Source organism: Ostrea edulis, chromosome 8 (assembly GCF_947568905.1).
Source record: "Ostrea edulis chromosome 8, xbOstEdul1.1, whole genome shotgun sequence".
In the NCBI taxonomy this organism is placed as follows: Eukaryota; Metazoa; Mollusca; class Bivalvia; order Ostreida; family Ostreidae; genus Ostrea; species Ostrea edulis.
In genome coordinates this window covers 64392041-64409301 of record NC_079171.1, presented here as the reverse complement: position 1 = coordinate 64409301, position 17261 = coordinate 64392041, and the positions used below count along the sequence as shown (strand labels likewise).

At 35.4% G+C, this 17261-nt stretch overlaps 2 protein-coding genes across 3 annotated transcripts in view; one reads left to right on the top strand and one right to left on the bottom strand.

The window, feature by feature from the left end:
• Positions 1-2732: 2732 nt before the first annotated feature.
• Positions 2733-13440, bottom strand: LOC125662348 (vitamin D3 receptor-like). 2 transcript variants are annotated; one of them, XM_048894535.2, is made up of 7 exons: positions 13271-13440; positions 12038-12414; positions 10439-10583; positions 8134-8720; positions 7620-7848; positions 4592-4816; positions 2733-3417 (listed from the first exon to the last, which is right to left on the bottom strand). In XM_048894535.2, exons 2-7 carry the CDS (start codon positions 12392-12394, stop codon positions 3170-3172), a joined length of 1791 nt encoding a protein of 596 aa, XP_048750492.2. In that variant the 5' UTR covers positions 12395-12414; positions 13271-13440; the 3' UTR covers positions 2733-3169. The 2 variants fall into 2 exon arrangements, with proteins under 2 accessions (XP_048750492.2, XP_056002632.1); XM_056146657.1 differs by having other exon boundaries at positions 10439-11506; positions 13271-13424.
• A 313-nt stretch (positions 13441-13753) lies between these two features.
• LOC125662391 (uncharacterized) overlaps positions 13754-17261 on the top strand; it is an 84644-nt gene continuing 81136 nt past the window's right edge. Inside the window, exon 1 of the mRNA XM_048894595.2 lies at positions 13754-13876. The gene's annotated coding sequence lies outside the window, so the exon portion shown is untranslated. The remainder of the gene's footprint in view (positions 13877-17261) is intronic.

Below are 17261 nucleotides of genomic sequence, written 5' to 3'. Positions count from 1 at the left end.
AACAAGGACTTAAAAAGACATTGACTCCATGAGATAAATCTTCACCATAATCAACAAGAGTAGGTAAACATATATAATATATAGCAATACTGGCCACATTTGGCATAAATTGTAAAATATTTGTAAAAGTGTTTAGTGAAGGTTGTGGAGGGTAGATACATGTGTATGTGGATCTGTGGATTTGTGAATGAGTGCGTGGAAGGTTCATTGATTGATTGCTTTACGCCACACTCAACATTTTTTCAGTTATATGGTGGCGCCCAGTTTTTATTGGTGGAAGAGAGAACCCAGATCCAATGTACCTGGCAAGAGACCACCGACCTTCTGAAAGTAAACTGGGAGATTTTTTCACTTGCTGGCGCAGGCGGGATTTGAACCCGTGCCGACAGAAGTGAGAGGCCGTGTGATTTGGAGTGCGATGCTCTAACTACTCTGTAGCGGAGGCCCCTCGTGGAAGGTTGAATGTATATTATATGTTGATATGTTTACAAGTAGTACCGGTATGTTGATATGTTTACAAGTTCTATTGGGTATGTGAATATGTTCACAAGTTGTACTGGGTATGTAGATATGTTTACAAGTTGTACTGGGTATGTGAATATGTTTACAAGTTGTACTGGGTATGTGAATATGTTTACAAGTTGTACTGGGTATGTGAATATGTTTACAAGTTGTACTGGGTATGTAGATATGTTTACAAGTTGTACTGGGTATGTGAATATGTTTACAAGTTGTATTGGGTATGTGAATATGTTTACAAGTTGTATTGGGTATGTGAATATGTTTACAAGTTGTACTGGGTATGTAGATATATTTACAAGTTGTACTGGGTATGTGAATATGTTTACAAGTTGTACTGGGTATGTGAATATGTTTACAAGTTGTACTGGGTATGTGAATATGTTTACAAGTTGTACTGGGTATGTAGATATATTTACAAGTTGTACTGGGTATGTGAATATGTTTACAAGTTGTACTGGGTATGTGAATATGTTTACAAGTTGTACTGGGTATGTGAATATGTTTACAAGTTGTATTGGGTATGTGAATATGTTTACAAGTTGTATTGGGTATGTGAATATGTTTACAAGTTGTATTGGGTATGTGAATATGTTTACAAGTTGTACTGGGTATGTAGATATATTTACAAGTTGTACTGGGTATGTGAATATGTTTACAAGTTGTACTGGGTATGTGAATATGTTCACAAGTTGTACTGGGTATGTGAATATGTTTACAAGTTGTACTGGGTATGTGAATATGTTTACAAGTTGTACTGGGTATGTAGATATGTTTACAAGTTATATTGGGTATGTGAATATGTTTACAAGTTGTATTGGGTATGTAGATATGTTTACAAGTTGTACTGGGTATGTGAATATGTTTACAAGTTGTACTGGGTATGTAGATATATTTACAAGTTGTACTGGGTATGTGAATATGTTTACAAGTTGTACTGGGTATGTGAATATGTTTACAAGTTGTACTGGGTATGTGAATATGTTTACAAGTTGTACTGGGTATGTGAATATGTTCACAAGCTGTACCGGGTATGTAGATATGTATTTCAACTCATACCAGGTACTGCAACTGAATGACTACACTATGAAAACAAACTTTGAAACAGAAATATTTTACTCTTCACATCAAAATAACAACAGGCCCTCGAGAGCCTAAATCACTAACCTGGATTGAGCAACTTCATGAAATCAATAGTCGTGGCAGCCATATTGAAATTCAGACTAAAAAGTAACTAGTACTGCAGAGTCCTAAATAAACACGGGGAATTTAGTACCGTGTAATTTTGTGAGAGGCATCCTTCGTGAATTAAAAATTATTCGCTTTAATTTTCTGCCATTAAAACACATGTAAAGACTGTTGATTTACAGAGCACTCATGGATTCACGTTCACGCGATTTGATGTACATTTCCCCATATCAAGTACCGTATTCGCACAAACATACAAAATCTACAGCATTTGACGGAATAGACAGTTATTACAGAAGACGACTGACAAACAACGTCATGATGGATGGCAATTGAGCCCACACTGGCAAGTTAAAAACACAGCTTTAAAACAATCACAAAAATATCAAAAATATCACAACAGAATTGACTAAACATAATATTTAAAAAAAAAAATCTTTGATTTCCTCTAACATCACAACAAATATCTACAGTACAGTGTGTTGATATGCTGCTCAGTAGTGTAGCAAGATTATATCTAAAACAATATTTAAAACATACCAGTTTTATATATACCCTTAAACTGTAAATATAAGACAACAAAAAAACAAATAACACCACTCATAATTCATAATTAAAACAATATCTAAAGCAAAACAGCTTTATCCTTGAAATGTGTATAAAAGACAAAATCAAAATATATAACTATTCTCGTAATTTATGATTAAAACAATCTTTAAAAAAGAAAAAAAAAGGTTTACCCCGAAAATGACAAAATATTACTTCAAAACATGATAGCAATATCTGTTTTACACTTTAATTATATACAAGACAACAATATGAAAACAAATAATTATACTCCTAATTTAGGTTTTCACAAGTCCCCTTAATTAATATTTATCTTGAAAAAAAACCTAAACATAATTGCACAACTTCAGGAGAACAAGACACACATCATTATTAGGCCTTTATCTGTTCCATGATTCGTAACTTCTACTTGTTAACAAAACTTGTCAAAATGTTTTCTAACGGAAACAAACTGATAATTGCATTTGACCTTTTATTATTCATTGAATAAGAATTGTAATAATTCTGGTAATTACCCGATAGGAAACCGGTCTTATTATTCATTGAATAAGAATTGTAATCATTCTGGTAATTACCCGATAGGAAACCGGTCTTATTATTCATTGAATAAGAATTGTAATATTTCTGGTTATTACCCGATAAGGAACCGGTCTTAATATTCATTGAATAAGAATTGTAATAATTCTGGTAATTACCCGATAAGGAACCAGTCTTATTATTCATTGAATAAGAATTGTAATAATTCTGGTAATTACCCGATAAGGAACCGGTCTTATTATTCATTGAATAAGAATTGTAATAATTCTGGTAATTACCCAATAAGGAACCGGTCTTAATATTCATTGACTAAGAATTGTAATAATTCTGGTTATTACCCAATAAGGAACCGGTTTTATTATTCATCGAATAAGAATTGTAATAATTCTGGCAGTTGCTCGATAAGGAAGCGGTCTTGACAAATCTTCTGATAAACCATCAGGAACTCCTCGTTCAGGCCTCGCAGTTTGACAAAGACGTCCATGATTTTGGCCAGCTGCCGGCCACACCCCTCACGGTACCTCTCCCTCAGCAAATACTGCAGGACCTCAAGTAGGTCAGTCTGAATCCTCTCAACAGCCCCCGGGTTCTGAAGTGAACAGCGATCTAAAAAAACAATGAAAGTCAAAGATTTGTGAAGCCTTTTCAACAGCCCCCGGACTCTGAAGTGAACAGCGGACTCTGAAGTGAACAGCGGTCTAAAAATACAATAGAAGTCAAAGATTTGCAAAGTCTTCTCAACAGCCCCCCGACTCTGAGGAGAACAATGATCTGAAATGCTACAAAAATCAAAGATTTGCGGTATCTTGGTTTTTTAGTTTTTAGCTTTTATCTGTTTTCCCTGAGTTTATTCTGAAATGCACAACACAAGAATCATTCGATTGATTGATTGATTCGGAGGACCCAGAATCATTCGATTGATTGATTGATTCGGAGGACCCAGAATCATTGAATTGATTGATTGATTCGGAGGACCCAGAATCATTGAATTGATTGATTGATTCGGAGGCCCCAGAATCATTTAATTGATTGATTGATTCAGAGGCCCCAGAATCATTCGATTGATTGATTGATTCGGAGGCCTCAGAATCATTCGATTGATTGATTGATTCGGAGGCCTCAGAATCATTCGATTGATTGATTGATTCGGAGGCCCCAGAATCATTCGAGCTCCATACATAGAAGTGTTACCTGTTCCTACACAGCTCCATGGAATCAAGGTCCAGTCAACATATTATGTTATGTACCAAGAAGCTGATCCCCTATTAAGGCCCCATTCTACCCCCAGGGCATGATTTGAACGATAATAGAATATACAATGATATGTCAGAAAAGTTTTGTATAAGTTTAATCTTTCCAAACTCATTGGTTTTTGGGAAGATTTTAAATGACTCCACCCTATTTCTATTTTTTTGATTATCTCCCCTTGGAAAGTCCTTCATTTGAATAACTGTCAATCCCCTTTACCCAAAGATGCACTGTACAACATTTAATTGAAATTGGCCCAGTAGAAGAAGAAAAAATGTGTAAGTTTACAGACGGACTACAGACAACAGAAAATCAGAATAGCTCAGTTGAGCTGAATTCAAACAACTAGCAATTCAAAAGTTATCCTGGGTCTAGTGGGAACCACTACAGGGTTATATCCCCCCCCCCTTCATCTGAACTTGACCTTTGTGACCTTATGACTTAAAAAGTACAATGATACAACACATTCTCAATGTGAAGCAATTTTGGCAGACATTTTTATAGGGCCCAGAAATTAGAAAAGTTGACCCACCTGTGAAAGTCAAACAGATCGCCAACATGGCGGCATGTTCCTTGGGATGGAGATGCAGTCGACGTATGTCCCGTGAGACTTCCAGCCATGATGTCGACATGTCCTCCGGGGCATAGGCACAGAACTGCCTGATGGGAAGAACGTGTCCTGTGTACGAGATCATCATGCCCGTTTCCGGGTCCAGGGTTCGGTAACTAAGCATCAAGAAAAATTCAAGTCTAGCCGCTGTAAAACAAATTAAGTTTTCATTGAATTTTATACTGGACAAAACGAGTTTTCATTGAATTTGGACAAAATAAGTTTTCATTGAATTTTATACCGGACAAAATGAGTTTTCATTGAATTTTGTAGCGGACAAAATAAGTTTTCATTGAATTTTGTACTGCATGGACAAAATAAGTTTTCATTGAATTTTATACCGGACAAAACGAGTTTTCATTGAATTTTGTAGCGGACAAAATAAGTTTTCATTGAATTTTGTACTGCATGGACAAAATAAGTTTTCATTGAATTTTGTACTGCATGGACAAAATAAGTTTTCATTGAATTTTGTACTGCATGGACAAAATAAGTTTTCATTGAATTTTGTACTGCATGGACAAAATAAGTTTTCATTGAATTTTGTACTGCATGGACAAAATAAGTTTTCATTGAATTTTATACCGGACAAAACAAGTTTTCATTGAATTTTGTAGCGGACAAAATAAGTTTTCATTGAATTTTGTACTGCATGGACAAAATAAGTTTTCATTGAATTTTATACTGGACAAAACAAGTTTTCATTGAATTTTGTAGCGGACAAAATAAGTTTTCATTGAATTTTGTACTGCATGGACAAAATAAGTTTTCATTGAATTTTATACCGGACAAAACAAGTTTTTATGCTCTTCATTCGTAAATGTTTTCTACCGATAGTTAGCAATATTTTTTTAAAAACAAATCTAACATACATGTAGCTGTAAAACTTCATTGTTATTTCGGATTTCAAACATTTCGGTTGAGCATCACTGAAGAGACATTATTTGTCGAAATGTGCATCTGGTGCATCAAAATTGATACCGTATAAGTTTTACATTATGACCCCTGGGTCGAGGCCTCTGCTGGTGGACTGTTAGTCCCTGAGGGTCTCTACAGCCCAGTATCTAAGTACTTCGTTACTAGCTTGAAAATACGAATGTATATTTAATTGCTGTTATAAGATTTAGAAATTCATTTAAAAATTAAGGATTATCTCCCTCACGCATAGCTCATATCCTTAGATGAATTTGACTCCACTTTTTTGGCACACTGTTTTTCCCTATAATACATGTAGCTCTAAAACGTCATTGTTATTTCGTATTTCAAACATTTCGGTTGAGCATCACTGAAGAGACATTATTTGTCGAAATGTGCATCTGGTGCATCAAAATTGGTACCGTATAAGTTTTACATACACCTTATTAATTAAGATATTATAATCATTTTTTATTAATAGTCAACATGTGCATAAAATATATACTGTTACATAATATATGTACAGTAATATAAAGAGTTATCTTCCATGACTAAAAACCTCAAAACATGTGACCACCACAAAACCGGGATACTGCCCAGATAAACCTCCATACAAGTGACCACCACAAAACCGGGATACTGCCCAGATAAACCTCCATACAAGTGACCACCACAAAACTGGGATGCTGCCCAGATAAACTGAGGTGTCCAAACTCTCAAACATTACGACACCAGTAGTGATACTGAAGATGAAATTTATGAAGCAGAAGTTCACAATTTACTGCACGATTCAAACACACCTCATATTACAGTCAATCTAAACAAACCTCATATTACAGTTGATCTTAACACTATGTGGGGTATACTAGGTGCTTTGTTATTAATTACTGTGTTTGTGATTGTATAAATGCTGCTTCTGGTGGAAGTGGGTAACTCAGCAATGATTTAATTCTGTCCTACAGCTTTCTCTCATGCTACCGTCTGCTTCATTACGATGAAAAAACACAAGATCTCAAGCTACATGAAGTTTGTCCATTTTTGTTGAGTCTGAATTGCCTCTGACTATCGTCATGACGACAGTATGTCCACTGTTGTCCAGTCTGTGTCATCTCTATATAGTAATGTCCACTGTTGTCCAGTCTGTAACATCTCTATATAGTAATGTCCACTGTTGTCCAGTCTGTAACACCTCTATATAGTAATGTCCACTGTTGTCCAGTCTGTAACATCTTTATATAGTAATGTCCACTGTTGTCCAGTCTGTAACATCTCTATATAGTAATGTCCACTGTTGTCCAGTCTGTAACATCTCTATATAGTAATGTCCACTGTTGTCCAGTCTGTAACATCTCTATATAGTAATGTCCACTGTTGTCCAGTCTGTAACATCTCTATATAGTAATGTCCACTGTTGTCCAGTCTGTAACATCTCTCTATAGTAATGTCCACTGTTGTCCAGTCTGTAACATCTCTATATAGTAATGTCCACTGTTGTCCAGTCTATAACATCTCTCTATAGTAATGTCCACTGTTGTCCAGTCTGTAACATCTCTCTATAGTAATGTCCACTGTTGTCCAGTCTATAACATCTCTCTATAGTAATGTCCACTGTTGTCCAGTCTGTAACATCTCTCTATAGTAATGTCCACTGTTGTCCAGTCTGTAACATCTCTATATAGTAATGTCCACTGATGTACAGTCTGTAACATCTCTATAGTAATGTCCACTATCGTCGTGACAACAGTATGTCCACTGCTTATATGAACTGTAAATCTGTGTTAGTATCTGAATTCTGTACGGTATTTTATCATTTAAATCATACACATTTAATGTTATGTTCGTTTGGGCCCAAATGTAGAATAAATCCTAGCCTCTCCTATTACTTTGAAATTGCGAAAAACTGGGGAGACTTGACATGGGAGATATAGATGAGTCTAATGATCTGACATAGTTAAAACTCTAAACGACAGACTTAAAATGATACAAAGATGTCCCACATCTTACGATCCGAGGAAATTAAAAATTCTCCACATACCCTTCAAAAGTGAAGCCTGGTCATTGGGATGCAGTTCTTTGAATGCTGGAATCCCATGTGTGAACCGAACATATTCGTGGATCACAGTGACAAGTTCTGTACGAATTATTTCCAGGATTTTTGTTCTGCCATCTATATCCATGTTCGTCATGTTAAAGATTTCGTTGTAGATATTCGCGGGTAAGGGGTCCATGTTACCGAAGAGCTCGATCTTCTGGTTGTACTTTGTCTAGAAATAGTTAAAAATAGTACAAGTAATGCAGTAAGGCATGAATTTCCTCATCCGACATCTTTATTCTCACAAATCCCTCCTGCAGTAAGGTGTGGATTTCCTAATCTGACATATCTTTATACTCACAAATGCATTCTACAGTAAGGTGTGGATTTCCTCATCTGACATATCTTTATACTCACAAATCCATTCTATAGTAAGGTGTGGATTTCCTAATCTGACATATAAATCCGTCCTACAGTAAGGCATGGAATTCCTAATCTGACATATCTTTATACTTACGAATCCGTCTTGCAGTAAGGCGTGGATTTCCTCATCCGACATATCTTTGGTGAATGGTTTCATCTCGGTATATCCCATCATCAGACTCTCGATGTACAGTAACACCGACTCCTCCGACACATTGCCAGTTATCACGGGAAATGTCCGCTCGACAGCAGCAGGGGTATTCTGGCAGGCTCCTGCAGATGAAGAATGTGGAATGGAATGGTGGGAGTGAGTTTCTGAGCTTGATTCTAGTGAGGATACAAAACTGGAACTGAGCGATGGGTTATCTGGGTCTAAGCTGCCCGTTTGAGACTGTGAAAATTCTGTAAATGAATGTTGCTGATGAATTAGGAGTGAGTTGGAACTGGAGGAGGATGTGCATGGATAATGAGATCCAGATAAACCGGAATCTGATCTGGACGGTTCACTAAGTAAAGGCCAGTAGTAATTCTTCAAGGGGGGTAACTCCGCCTCACACTTCACAGAATTGCATGATTGGTGTTCTTTGCTGTTTTCGGTTAAATCTTCTTCCTCCTTTAATTTTCTCACTTCCATAATAGTCGATGTTCTTTCCTGAAGTGTATATCGTCCCTGACGAATTCCTGCAAACAGGTAATAATTAAAATTTGTTAATTTTTTTATATAGTTTAATATTTCTATGAAAAGATAATGCAGATAATTTCAGAAAACTCCCAATATATAAATTGTTATACATTCTTCAATAATGCCACATACATGTATCATACAATCTGACGTGTTAGGTCATTCTTTACATACTCAGGCTGATTTTGACCACGGATTACTCCATTTACTTGACAAAGATATAGGGCTCATGGCAGGTGTGATCGATTGACAGGGAATGCCTACTACTCCTAGCTACCTGATCCCATCTCTAGTGTTTGCAGGGGCTCGTGTTTGCCCTATTCTTAATTTTGATCTCTGTTCGTTATCTTCAAGTTTTCATCTTACACTAAGCATGTCGCATAATTTCCACACTTTAGCAACATTTATTTTCAGACTTCAGATCTTCACTACAGTACCCTCAGACAACTTCTAAAGACTACCTATAACGACATTGAAATAATTCACACATTACAGGGCTCAAAATTAACATATGCCCGTCAGTCTGTGACTGGTTAAAAGTTCGGTGGACTGACTGACATTTGTTTCAGTCAGTCCGATGGGACTGGTTAAATTTCTAAAGCATCATTTTGGAAAATATACTTATGAAATCTTATACACACATTTGGCATGATGCCAGACGAATCTGATTCCTAAATATAAATCCCACATTTAAGTGTTACAATATTGTCTGACTCAGAGGCATATTTAGTCAAATTTCATTTTTAATTAATAACGTTAACGAAATGTTTAATTATTTCTGGGAAAACTCTGTTGGACTGGTAAATTTTTCTGCGGACTGGTTAAAATTATACCCCATCAGTCTGGTTGGACTGGTGACATAAAAACTTAGCTTCACACCCTGCACTATGTCATACTCAAGAAATATTTAAATTTCCAACTGCTTTTTCTGTGATAACAGCTTGAAGCTCCGATGTGTTAATTTCAACACAACTCACAAGTGGATGTAAATTTCTCAGTTCATGCAAAATGAAAGGTAAGTGGGCGGGACTATGGAAATCAACGTGGAATGCCAGGAGTATCTCAATTTCTATTAGGCAGTATTTTTGATATTTCATATTTAATTTATTTCAATGAAATATAGATTATATATATTATAATATATAATCATAAATTTTCTATATAAATCATTGATTTCCTACATAAATTATTAATTTTCAATATAAATCATTAATTTCCAATATAAATGATTAATTTTCAATATAAACTATTAATTTTCCATATAAATGATTAATTTTCTATATTAATTTTCTATATGTCGAATAATTAACTTCCTATATATAGATAATTAATTTTCTATTTACATCTATATACATCACAAATAATTAACTTCCTATATAGATAGTTAACTTTCTATTTACATCTATATACATCACAAATAATTAACTTCCTATATAGATAGTTAACTTTCTATTTACATCTATATACATCACAAATAATTAACTTCCTATATAGATAGTTAACTTTCTATTTACATCTATATACATCACAAATAATTAACTTCCTATATAGATAGTTAACTTTCTATTTACATCTATATACATCACAAATAATTAACTTCCTATATAGATAGTTAACTTTCTATTTACATCTATATACATCACAGATCATTAACTTCCTATATAGATAGTTAACTTTCTATTTACATCTATATACATCACAGATCATTATTACCTACCTTCTTTCGACATTCCGAGACGGACACACTTCTGAAGGCGACATCCCGAACACGCTAAACCTGTCTGATTCTGTCCTACAACGCAGTTCCCTCCCTTTGTACACTTGTAGGCCTCACCTCTCTTCATAGAACGACGGAAAAAACCCTGGCAACGACAGTAATATATCGAAATGCAGATATCTAATTCAATACATATACTGTAATGCTGATTTATGAATTTAATTCAATATCAGATTCTAATTCTAATTCAATATTAGAAGGACCTCATTGGAAATAAGCCATATGGCTTTCATGGGTTTTCCTTGGCATAGGCATATATACATTAATTTATCCACTATGCTCTTAAAGTGAAATAGCTGTTAAGATTTACCCTTAAGTTTTATCTTATGTATTCAACAACAACTTTTGTTTTAACTATGTGTTCCTCTGTGATATTGTCTTGTATTTATATTGTATACGTGCATATTCCTAAATAAATAAACTAAAAAAATATTTTTTAAACTATTATACTGTAATTCCGATTTATGAATTTAATTCAATATTATACCGTAATGCCGATTTATGAATTTAATTCAATATTATACTCTAATGCCGATTTATGAATTTAATTCAATATCATACTGTAATGCCGATTTATGAATTTAATTCAATATCATACTGTAATGCCGATTTATGAATTTAATTCTGAATATTATACTGTAATGCTGATTTATAAATTTATAATTTAATATTATACACATGACAACAACAGTCTGATGATTCCTCCTCCTGAATCTACAAGTAATCAGATATTGACACATGACAACAACAGTCTGATGACTCCTGAGTCTACAAGTAATCAGATATTGACACATGACAACAACAGTCTGATGATTCCTCCTCCTGAGTCTACAAGTAATCAGATATTGACAGATGACAACAACAGTCTGATGATTCCTCCTCCTGAGTCTACAAGTAATCAGATATTGACAGATGACAACAACAGTCTGATGATTCCTCCTCCTGAGTCTACAAGTAATCAGATATTGACAGATGACAACAACAGTCTGATGATTCCTCCTCCTGAATCTACAAGTAATCAGATACTGACACATAACAACAACAGTCTGATGACTCCTGAGTCTACAAATAATCAGATATTGACACATGACAACAACAGTCTGATTCCTCCTGAGTCTACAAGTAATCAGATATTGACACATGACAACAACAGTCTGATGATTCTTCATATTTAGTTTTAAAGGGGGGTTGGGGATCTTGGTGACAACTATGTGAATTTAGTTTTTTGTCAGACATTGAACTTTTCATCTCGCCCCTAAGCAACCTTCTGCACCAAGTATGAGCTAAATATATCTCCAGTACAAAGCTATGGTGCAAAAATAGTCTTCCCAACTCTTTGACCTTGACCAGATAATCTAGATTCAGAATCATTGTATTACTCATCTGTTCATAAACATAATTTTCTTAACATCAAGCATTCCCACATGTGCAAACCCAGAAAAAATGTTTTTTTTGTTTTTTTTTACTAGTGGCCTTATATTAACAAAATTTTACCACTCTGAAATAATATCAGGAATGAACCATAGTTAGATTTCATACCTTGCACGCTTCGCACGAATTAACACCGTAATGAATTCCCGAGGCTGGTTTTCCACAGATTCTGCAGGGCGGTAACTGAAGCGGAACCGTGTCAGGCAAGTACCTCGCTCTCTTCTGCCTCTCCTTCCTCAAACCTCCTGCCTTAGACTCCGCCTTAATTCCTGTTAGTCCCGCCCCTTCCATGATTGTATCCGCCCCCTTCTCTCTGTGGTGCATTTCATCAAAGCATCTGGATCGGTCTGTGTGTACCTCTGACTTTAGTATACCTACAGTTCCTTCGTTTTGTGTAGTGCATATACTAAATGTATGACTCTGCGTTGACAAGGTCCTTGCTACAGTTACTTCATGGTTTGACATCTCTGGGAAATGTCAGTAATCTACACACAGAAAAAATATGTCAGAGTTCTTATATTTAGCCCACCTGAGCTGAAAGTTCAAGTGAGCTTTTCTGATCACCTGTTGTCCATCGTCTATAAACTTTTCATATTTTCAACTTCTTCTCCAGAATCACTTGGCCAATTTCAACCAAACTTGGCCAAAAGTATCCTTGGGTGAAGAGCTTTCAAGTTTGTTCAAATGAAGGGCCACGCCCCCTTCAAAGGGGTGATAATCACAAAAATGCAAAAATTGGGTGGGGTCATTTAAATATTTTTTTTTCTCAATAACCACTGAGCCAGAAGAGCTGAAATTTACATGAAAGCTTCCTGCCATAGTGAAGATTCAAGTTTGTTACAATCATGGCCCTCGGGGGTAGGATGGGGCCACATAATTTGAGGATGAAAATTTTACAAGTTATACAAATTTATATACATAGAAAATCTTTAAAGATCTTCTCAAGAATTACCGGGCTAGGAAAGTAGAAATTTACATGAAAGCTTCCTGACATAGTGAAGATTCAAATTTCTTAAAATCATGCCCCCCCCCCCCCCCCCCCCCCCCCCCCCCCCCCCGTGTTACATGCCAACATATAGGGAAAATCTTTAGATATGGGTCAAGGTGACTCAGGTGAGGGATGTGGCCCATGGACCTCTTGCTTGCCTATATGGGCCTTGATCAATATGTGTCAGTACCCAGATGCTCTGAGAGAGGCATTGTATATAATAATATAGCGTTCATCAGTTCATGTTTCGATAGACTGCAGTGTTCTTTTACATTAGCAACAACAAAATTCATAAAACAGTTAAAGCATTGTTTGTTTGTTTTTTCTTCTCTGAAATGCATTTCCGAACTTACCAGTGGCAAATTTGCTGGCATTTTAGAATCTGCGAGTCCGCTGTCTTTTACACCACTGACCAACACATGACAACAATATAGGTACATAAGATAGAAAACCTCGGCAGTCTTACGCCGTGGATTTCCGGCAGGTGTCTGTCAATATAACCACTGACACGGTTTCTAGCATTTACATGGAATTTGTATATAATATATAAATGAAAAAGACAGACAATTTATCTTTCAATGTTCTCTGTGCTATTTAGACAGCCGTGCTCTGTGAAAATAATGTGATCCGCCCCTCTATTTAGAGAGGGTAACCTTTAATTTTATCAAGGGAGAACAATTTTTGGTCAGAAAACATTTTTCCATTTAAGCATGGATTTATGTAATGTGGTCATCACTCATACAGCTTTAGATTTCCCTTAGAGAGGAAAAAATTAAATTGATTCTGATCCCTGTTTTAATGTTATAAGCGACCTTTTAAAAACAATTGGTAATGGCATATGGGGCACCTTATCAACGAAATAAACCGTTACGGTGTGCTAATCTTAATATTTAAGCACGTTTAATATGATTAAAGCGACAGATTTATTATTTGACAGAGATTTCCACTGAGGGTTCACGGTAAGTCTGTTTTATTACTTTGTGGGGGTGGTACCGCTATCAACGAATAACTTATTTAATGCATATATTGAGATCCCCAGCAAAAATTTAGATCCCATCCCCCCCTCCCCCAAACCGGGTATGCTTCATATAATTTAAGTTAAAGTCACTCAATATTATTCTAATTAAGTAGGTTTAGAAAAGGATTCTCTCTAAAAGATCTAATTTAGTCTTGATGAATTTATTTTATGTATTAAAGCAAATGTTCTGGTATATATGATAATATAATGATTGCAGTATAATATATGCCTGTTTGCTCAGGGTGTGTTGTAGTATAATATATACCCGTTTGCTCAGAGTGTGTTGAGGGTGTGTTGTTGCTGAGGCAGATGTGATCTATCCTAGTCTAGTCAAAGGCTCTGACATCATGAACTTTTTGTTGTCTTAAAATTTGACACCATTTATTCTATATAATAAATTACATTTTGATATTCAATTCAATTTATTTATTGATTCACCAAGCATGTTGGCATACAATCATGTTACACAATATGAGATATATTATGGTAATAAACTAAATACTAACAGTTCATTTACATATATGTAAATACAAGTATATATTTGACATGTACCTGTGATATTAGTCTGTATGTATGCAATTTAGTATTGCATATTAGTAGTTACATTATGTATTACATAAATTAAATGTAATTATAGCACTTTACTTTTGGTGTGCAATTCAAAACATTCATGTAAAAATTCACATAACCTTCTGGCATGAACTACATTGACAGGGTTGCATTACTTTACAATGGTTTTCCTTTGGTGTATGATCATCATCTGAATTGTAGATGTTCAAAGGGTAATATTTCTTTCTTATATCTTTATACATGAAGCAGTCATATAGAAAATGTAACTCATCTTCAACAAAAATGACATTCTTTTGGAATACATGGTTTTGAATATTTACCAGTTTCAGTTTCTGATGGGTGGGTAGATATTCTTAGTTTTGTTAATTTAGAGCGACGTACTACTTTCGCAATTGGAAATTTCAAATAGTCTAAAAAGACTTGTAATTCATCTAGTTCTTTCTAATTTTACTGTAAATTAGCATTTTACCACATTTAGAGAATTCAGTATTTTACAGTTGTGTGTTAGTTATTATCATTATAGTAATTCTTCAAGTAGTTATAGAATGTGCTTTTATCAATATCTAATGTCGAAAGATTTAGTTTATTTCTTAACTTTATTATTTGTCCCTGCCAATTTTCCTGTATGCCAGTATTATAAAGGTTATCATCTTCCAGTTTAGCAGCCATAAGTATTGGATTTTTGATACCATTTTCCTTATAGCTTCTTAGTCTTTCATAAAATTTGAACATAGAGAGGAGAGTCTTTTGTAAAATTTGAACATAGAGAGGAGAACTTTAAAGCAGATCTATGGGGAGTGTTCCTAGTCCATATTTAATGGCTAAATTTGAAGCTTTTTTCTCTACATCCAAAATGTCTTCAGATATTAAGTGCTGTGTTTAATTGCTTAAAAAGCTTTCTGTGCATGGTCAGCTAGCCAGAGTTCTTGAAATCTCTTTTGAAGTGTCAGACATTTGGTCTGACACTGTTAGAAATAATGTCAGCCCAAACAAAATTTTGTCAGTCCAGAAAAAAAATGCATCGCTTTAGAGGTTTTCATAAATTTTATTTAAAATCAACTACATGTGTAATTGTATTCAATCTCCATCTCAGCTATAAGTTCATAAATTATCTTTTCATAGCCTTTCTCATCTTCCCTACACTCTGAATGAATCTTCCTCACTTTCACTATCTGAGTCACTTTCTTGTTCTATTTCTCTCTCACCCTCCACTTCTCTCTCATCCTCCATTTTTCTCTCTATCCTGTATATTCCTCTCAACTTCTTTCTCATCTTCCTCTGCAATTGTTGTAACAACTATTTCTCTCACTTTTGCCCAGGTGTATAAAATTTGGTCTTTCGTCAGTTTCGACTTTGAGCAAATTGTGTCACCAAGCAATAGGTAAAACCGCTGCAAACAAAAGCCATTGTCTCCCAGATTGCCAGGCGGATTGAAACAATCGGTTTCTCTTCTCCTCGTAGTTCCTCACAATTGATTCCTCGCGTTTACGTTTCACTGTGTTGCCGGATTTTGCATCAGTTTGAAAATCTATGGGCCACACGGCTGCCATTTTTTCCAGGTAAAAAACGGACTTCGATCCCGATCTTATATCGGCCATCAGGACCGACAATTAAGTAACTTGTGTCGGACATTTACTACTTTTATCGGATAATCCGATATTACCGACACTTTTCAAGAACTCTGGCTAGCTGTTCAGCTGCGTATTTAAGTTTACCAATACAACTGAAAATAATTCCCAAATATTTATATTCATGTGTAAGATGAATTATTGAGTGATTATAATAAAAACAGTATTGGGCTGTGTCAATTTTCTTATATTTTGAGAGAATCATTGCATTGGTTATAACTACAGTTATTATTTCCTTCGTGCGATATTCTGAAAGACAGTCTATCGAGGTTTAAAGGCCTTCTTCTGTAGTTGAGAGAAGAATTAAATCATCTGCAAAGAATAAATGACCAACTTCAACATTTTGAAGTCTAGGTGGGTTTGTGTTAAAATTCATAAGTTGTGAGTAGAAATCATCAATAAATATATTAAAGAGAGATGGGGGAAGGTGATTGCCTTGCTTAACCCCACGCGTTTCCACAAATGGTTCACTATATCTAGATTCATCTTTGCAGCAATATTTAGTGTTTGAATACATGTGCTTTATGAGATTGTAAAATTTTCCACCTACACCTTTTTTATATAGTTTGGTTAACAAAGAAGTTCTATCAATTGGAATACAAGGTGCGTTTGATTGGTCGGCTCCTTTGTATTGCAGAGGTCTATCTTCTGTTGAGTGGAGTGGGTGCATGGTTTGTAATAGCCTATGTGTTCAATAGTAAAAGTCTTTGGTTGGATGTATATCATTTAACGTCCCTCTCGAGAATCTTTCATTCATATGGAGACGTCACCACTGCTGGTGAAGGGCTGCTTAATTTAGGCCTATATGCTCGGTGCTCATGGCCTTTGAGCAGGGAGGGATCTGTATTGTGCCACACCTGCTGTGACATGGGACCTCGGTTTTTGCAGTCTCATCCGAAGGACCGTCCCATTTAGTCACCTTTAATGACAAACAAGGGGTGCTGAGGACCTTTTTTAACATGGATCCCCACAGGGTCAACTGTTACTTTCCCAGTCTGATTAAAATCAAACCTCTCACTTCGTTCGATATACGGACAGCTGCTGCGTGGTTTGATTTTAATCAGACTGTATTTTCCCCCAAAAAAATTCTCGATCCCAGGGGTTATTATATATAAATTCACCAGCACT

Bases quoted from the DNA above. Each gene is read 5' to 3' on its own strand.
- LOC125662348 (XM_048894535.2), bottom strand. From the start codon at position 12,394: ATGTCAAACCATGAAGTAACTGTAGCAAGGACCTTGTCAACGCAGAGT. The intron at 8,721-10,438 runs GTAGGTAATAAT...ACCTGTTTGCAG, and splicing joins TCTCGGAATGTCGAAAGAAG to GAATTCGTCAGGGACGATAT. The intron at 3,418-4,591 runs GTGGGTCAACTT...TTGTTTTTTTAG, and splicing joins GATCTGTTTGACTTTCACAG to ATCGCTGTTCACTTCAGAAC.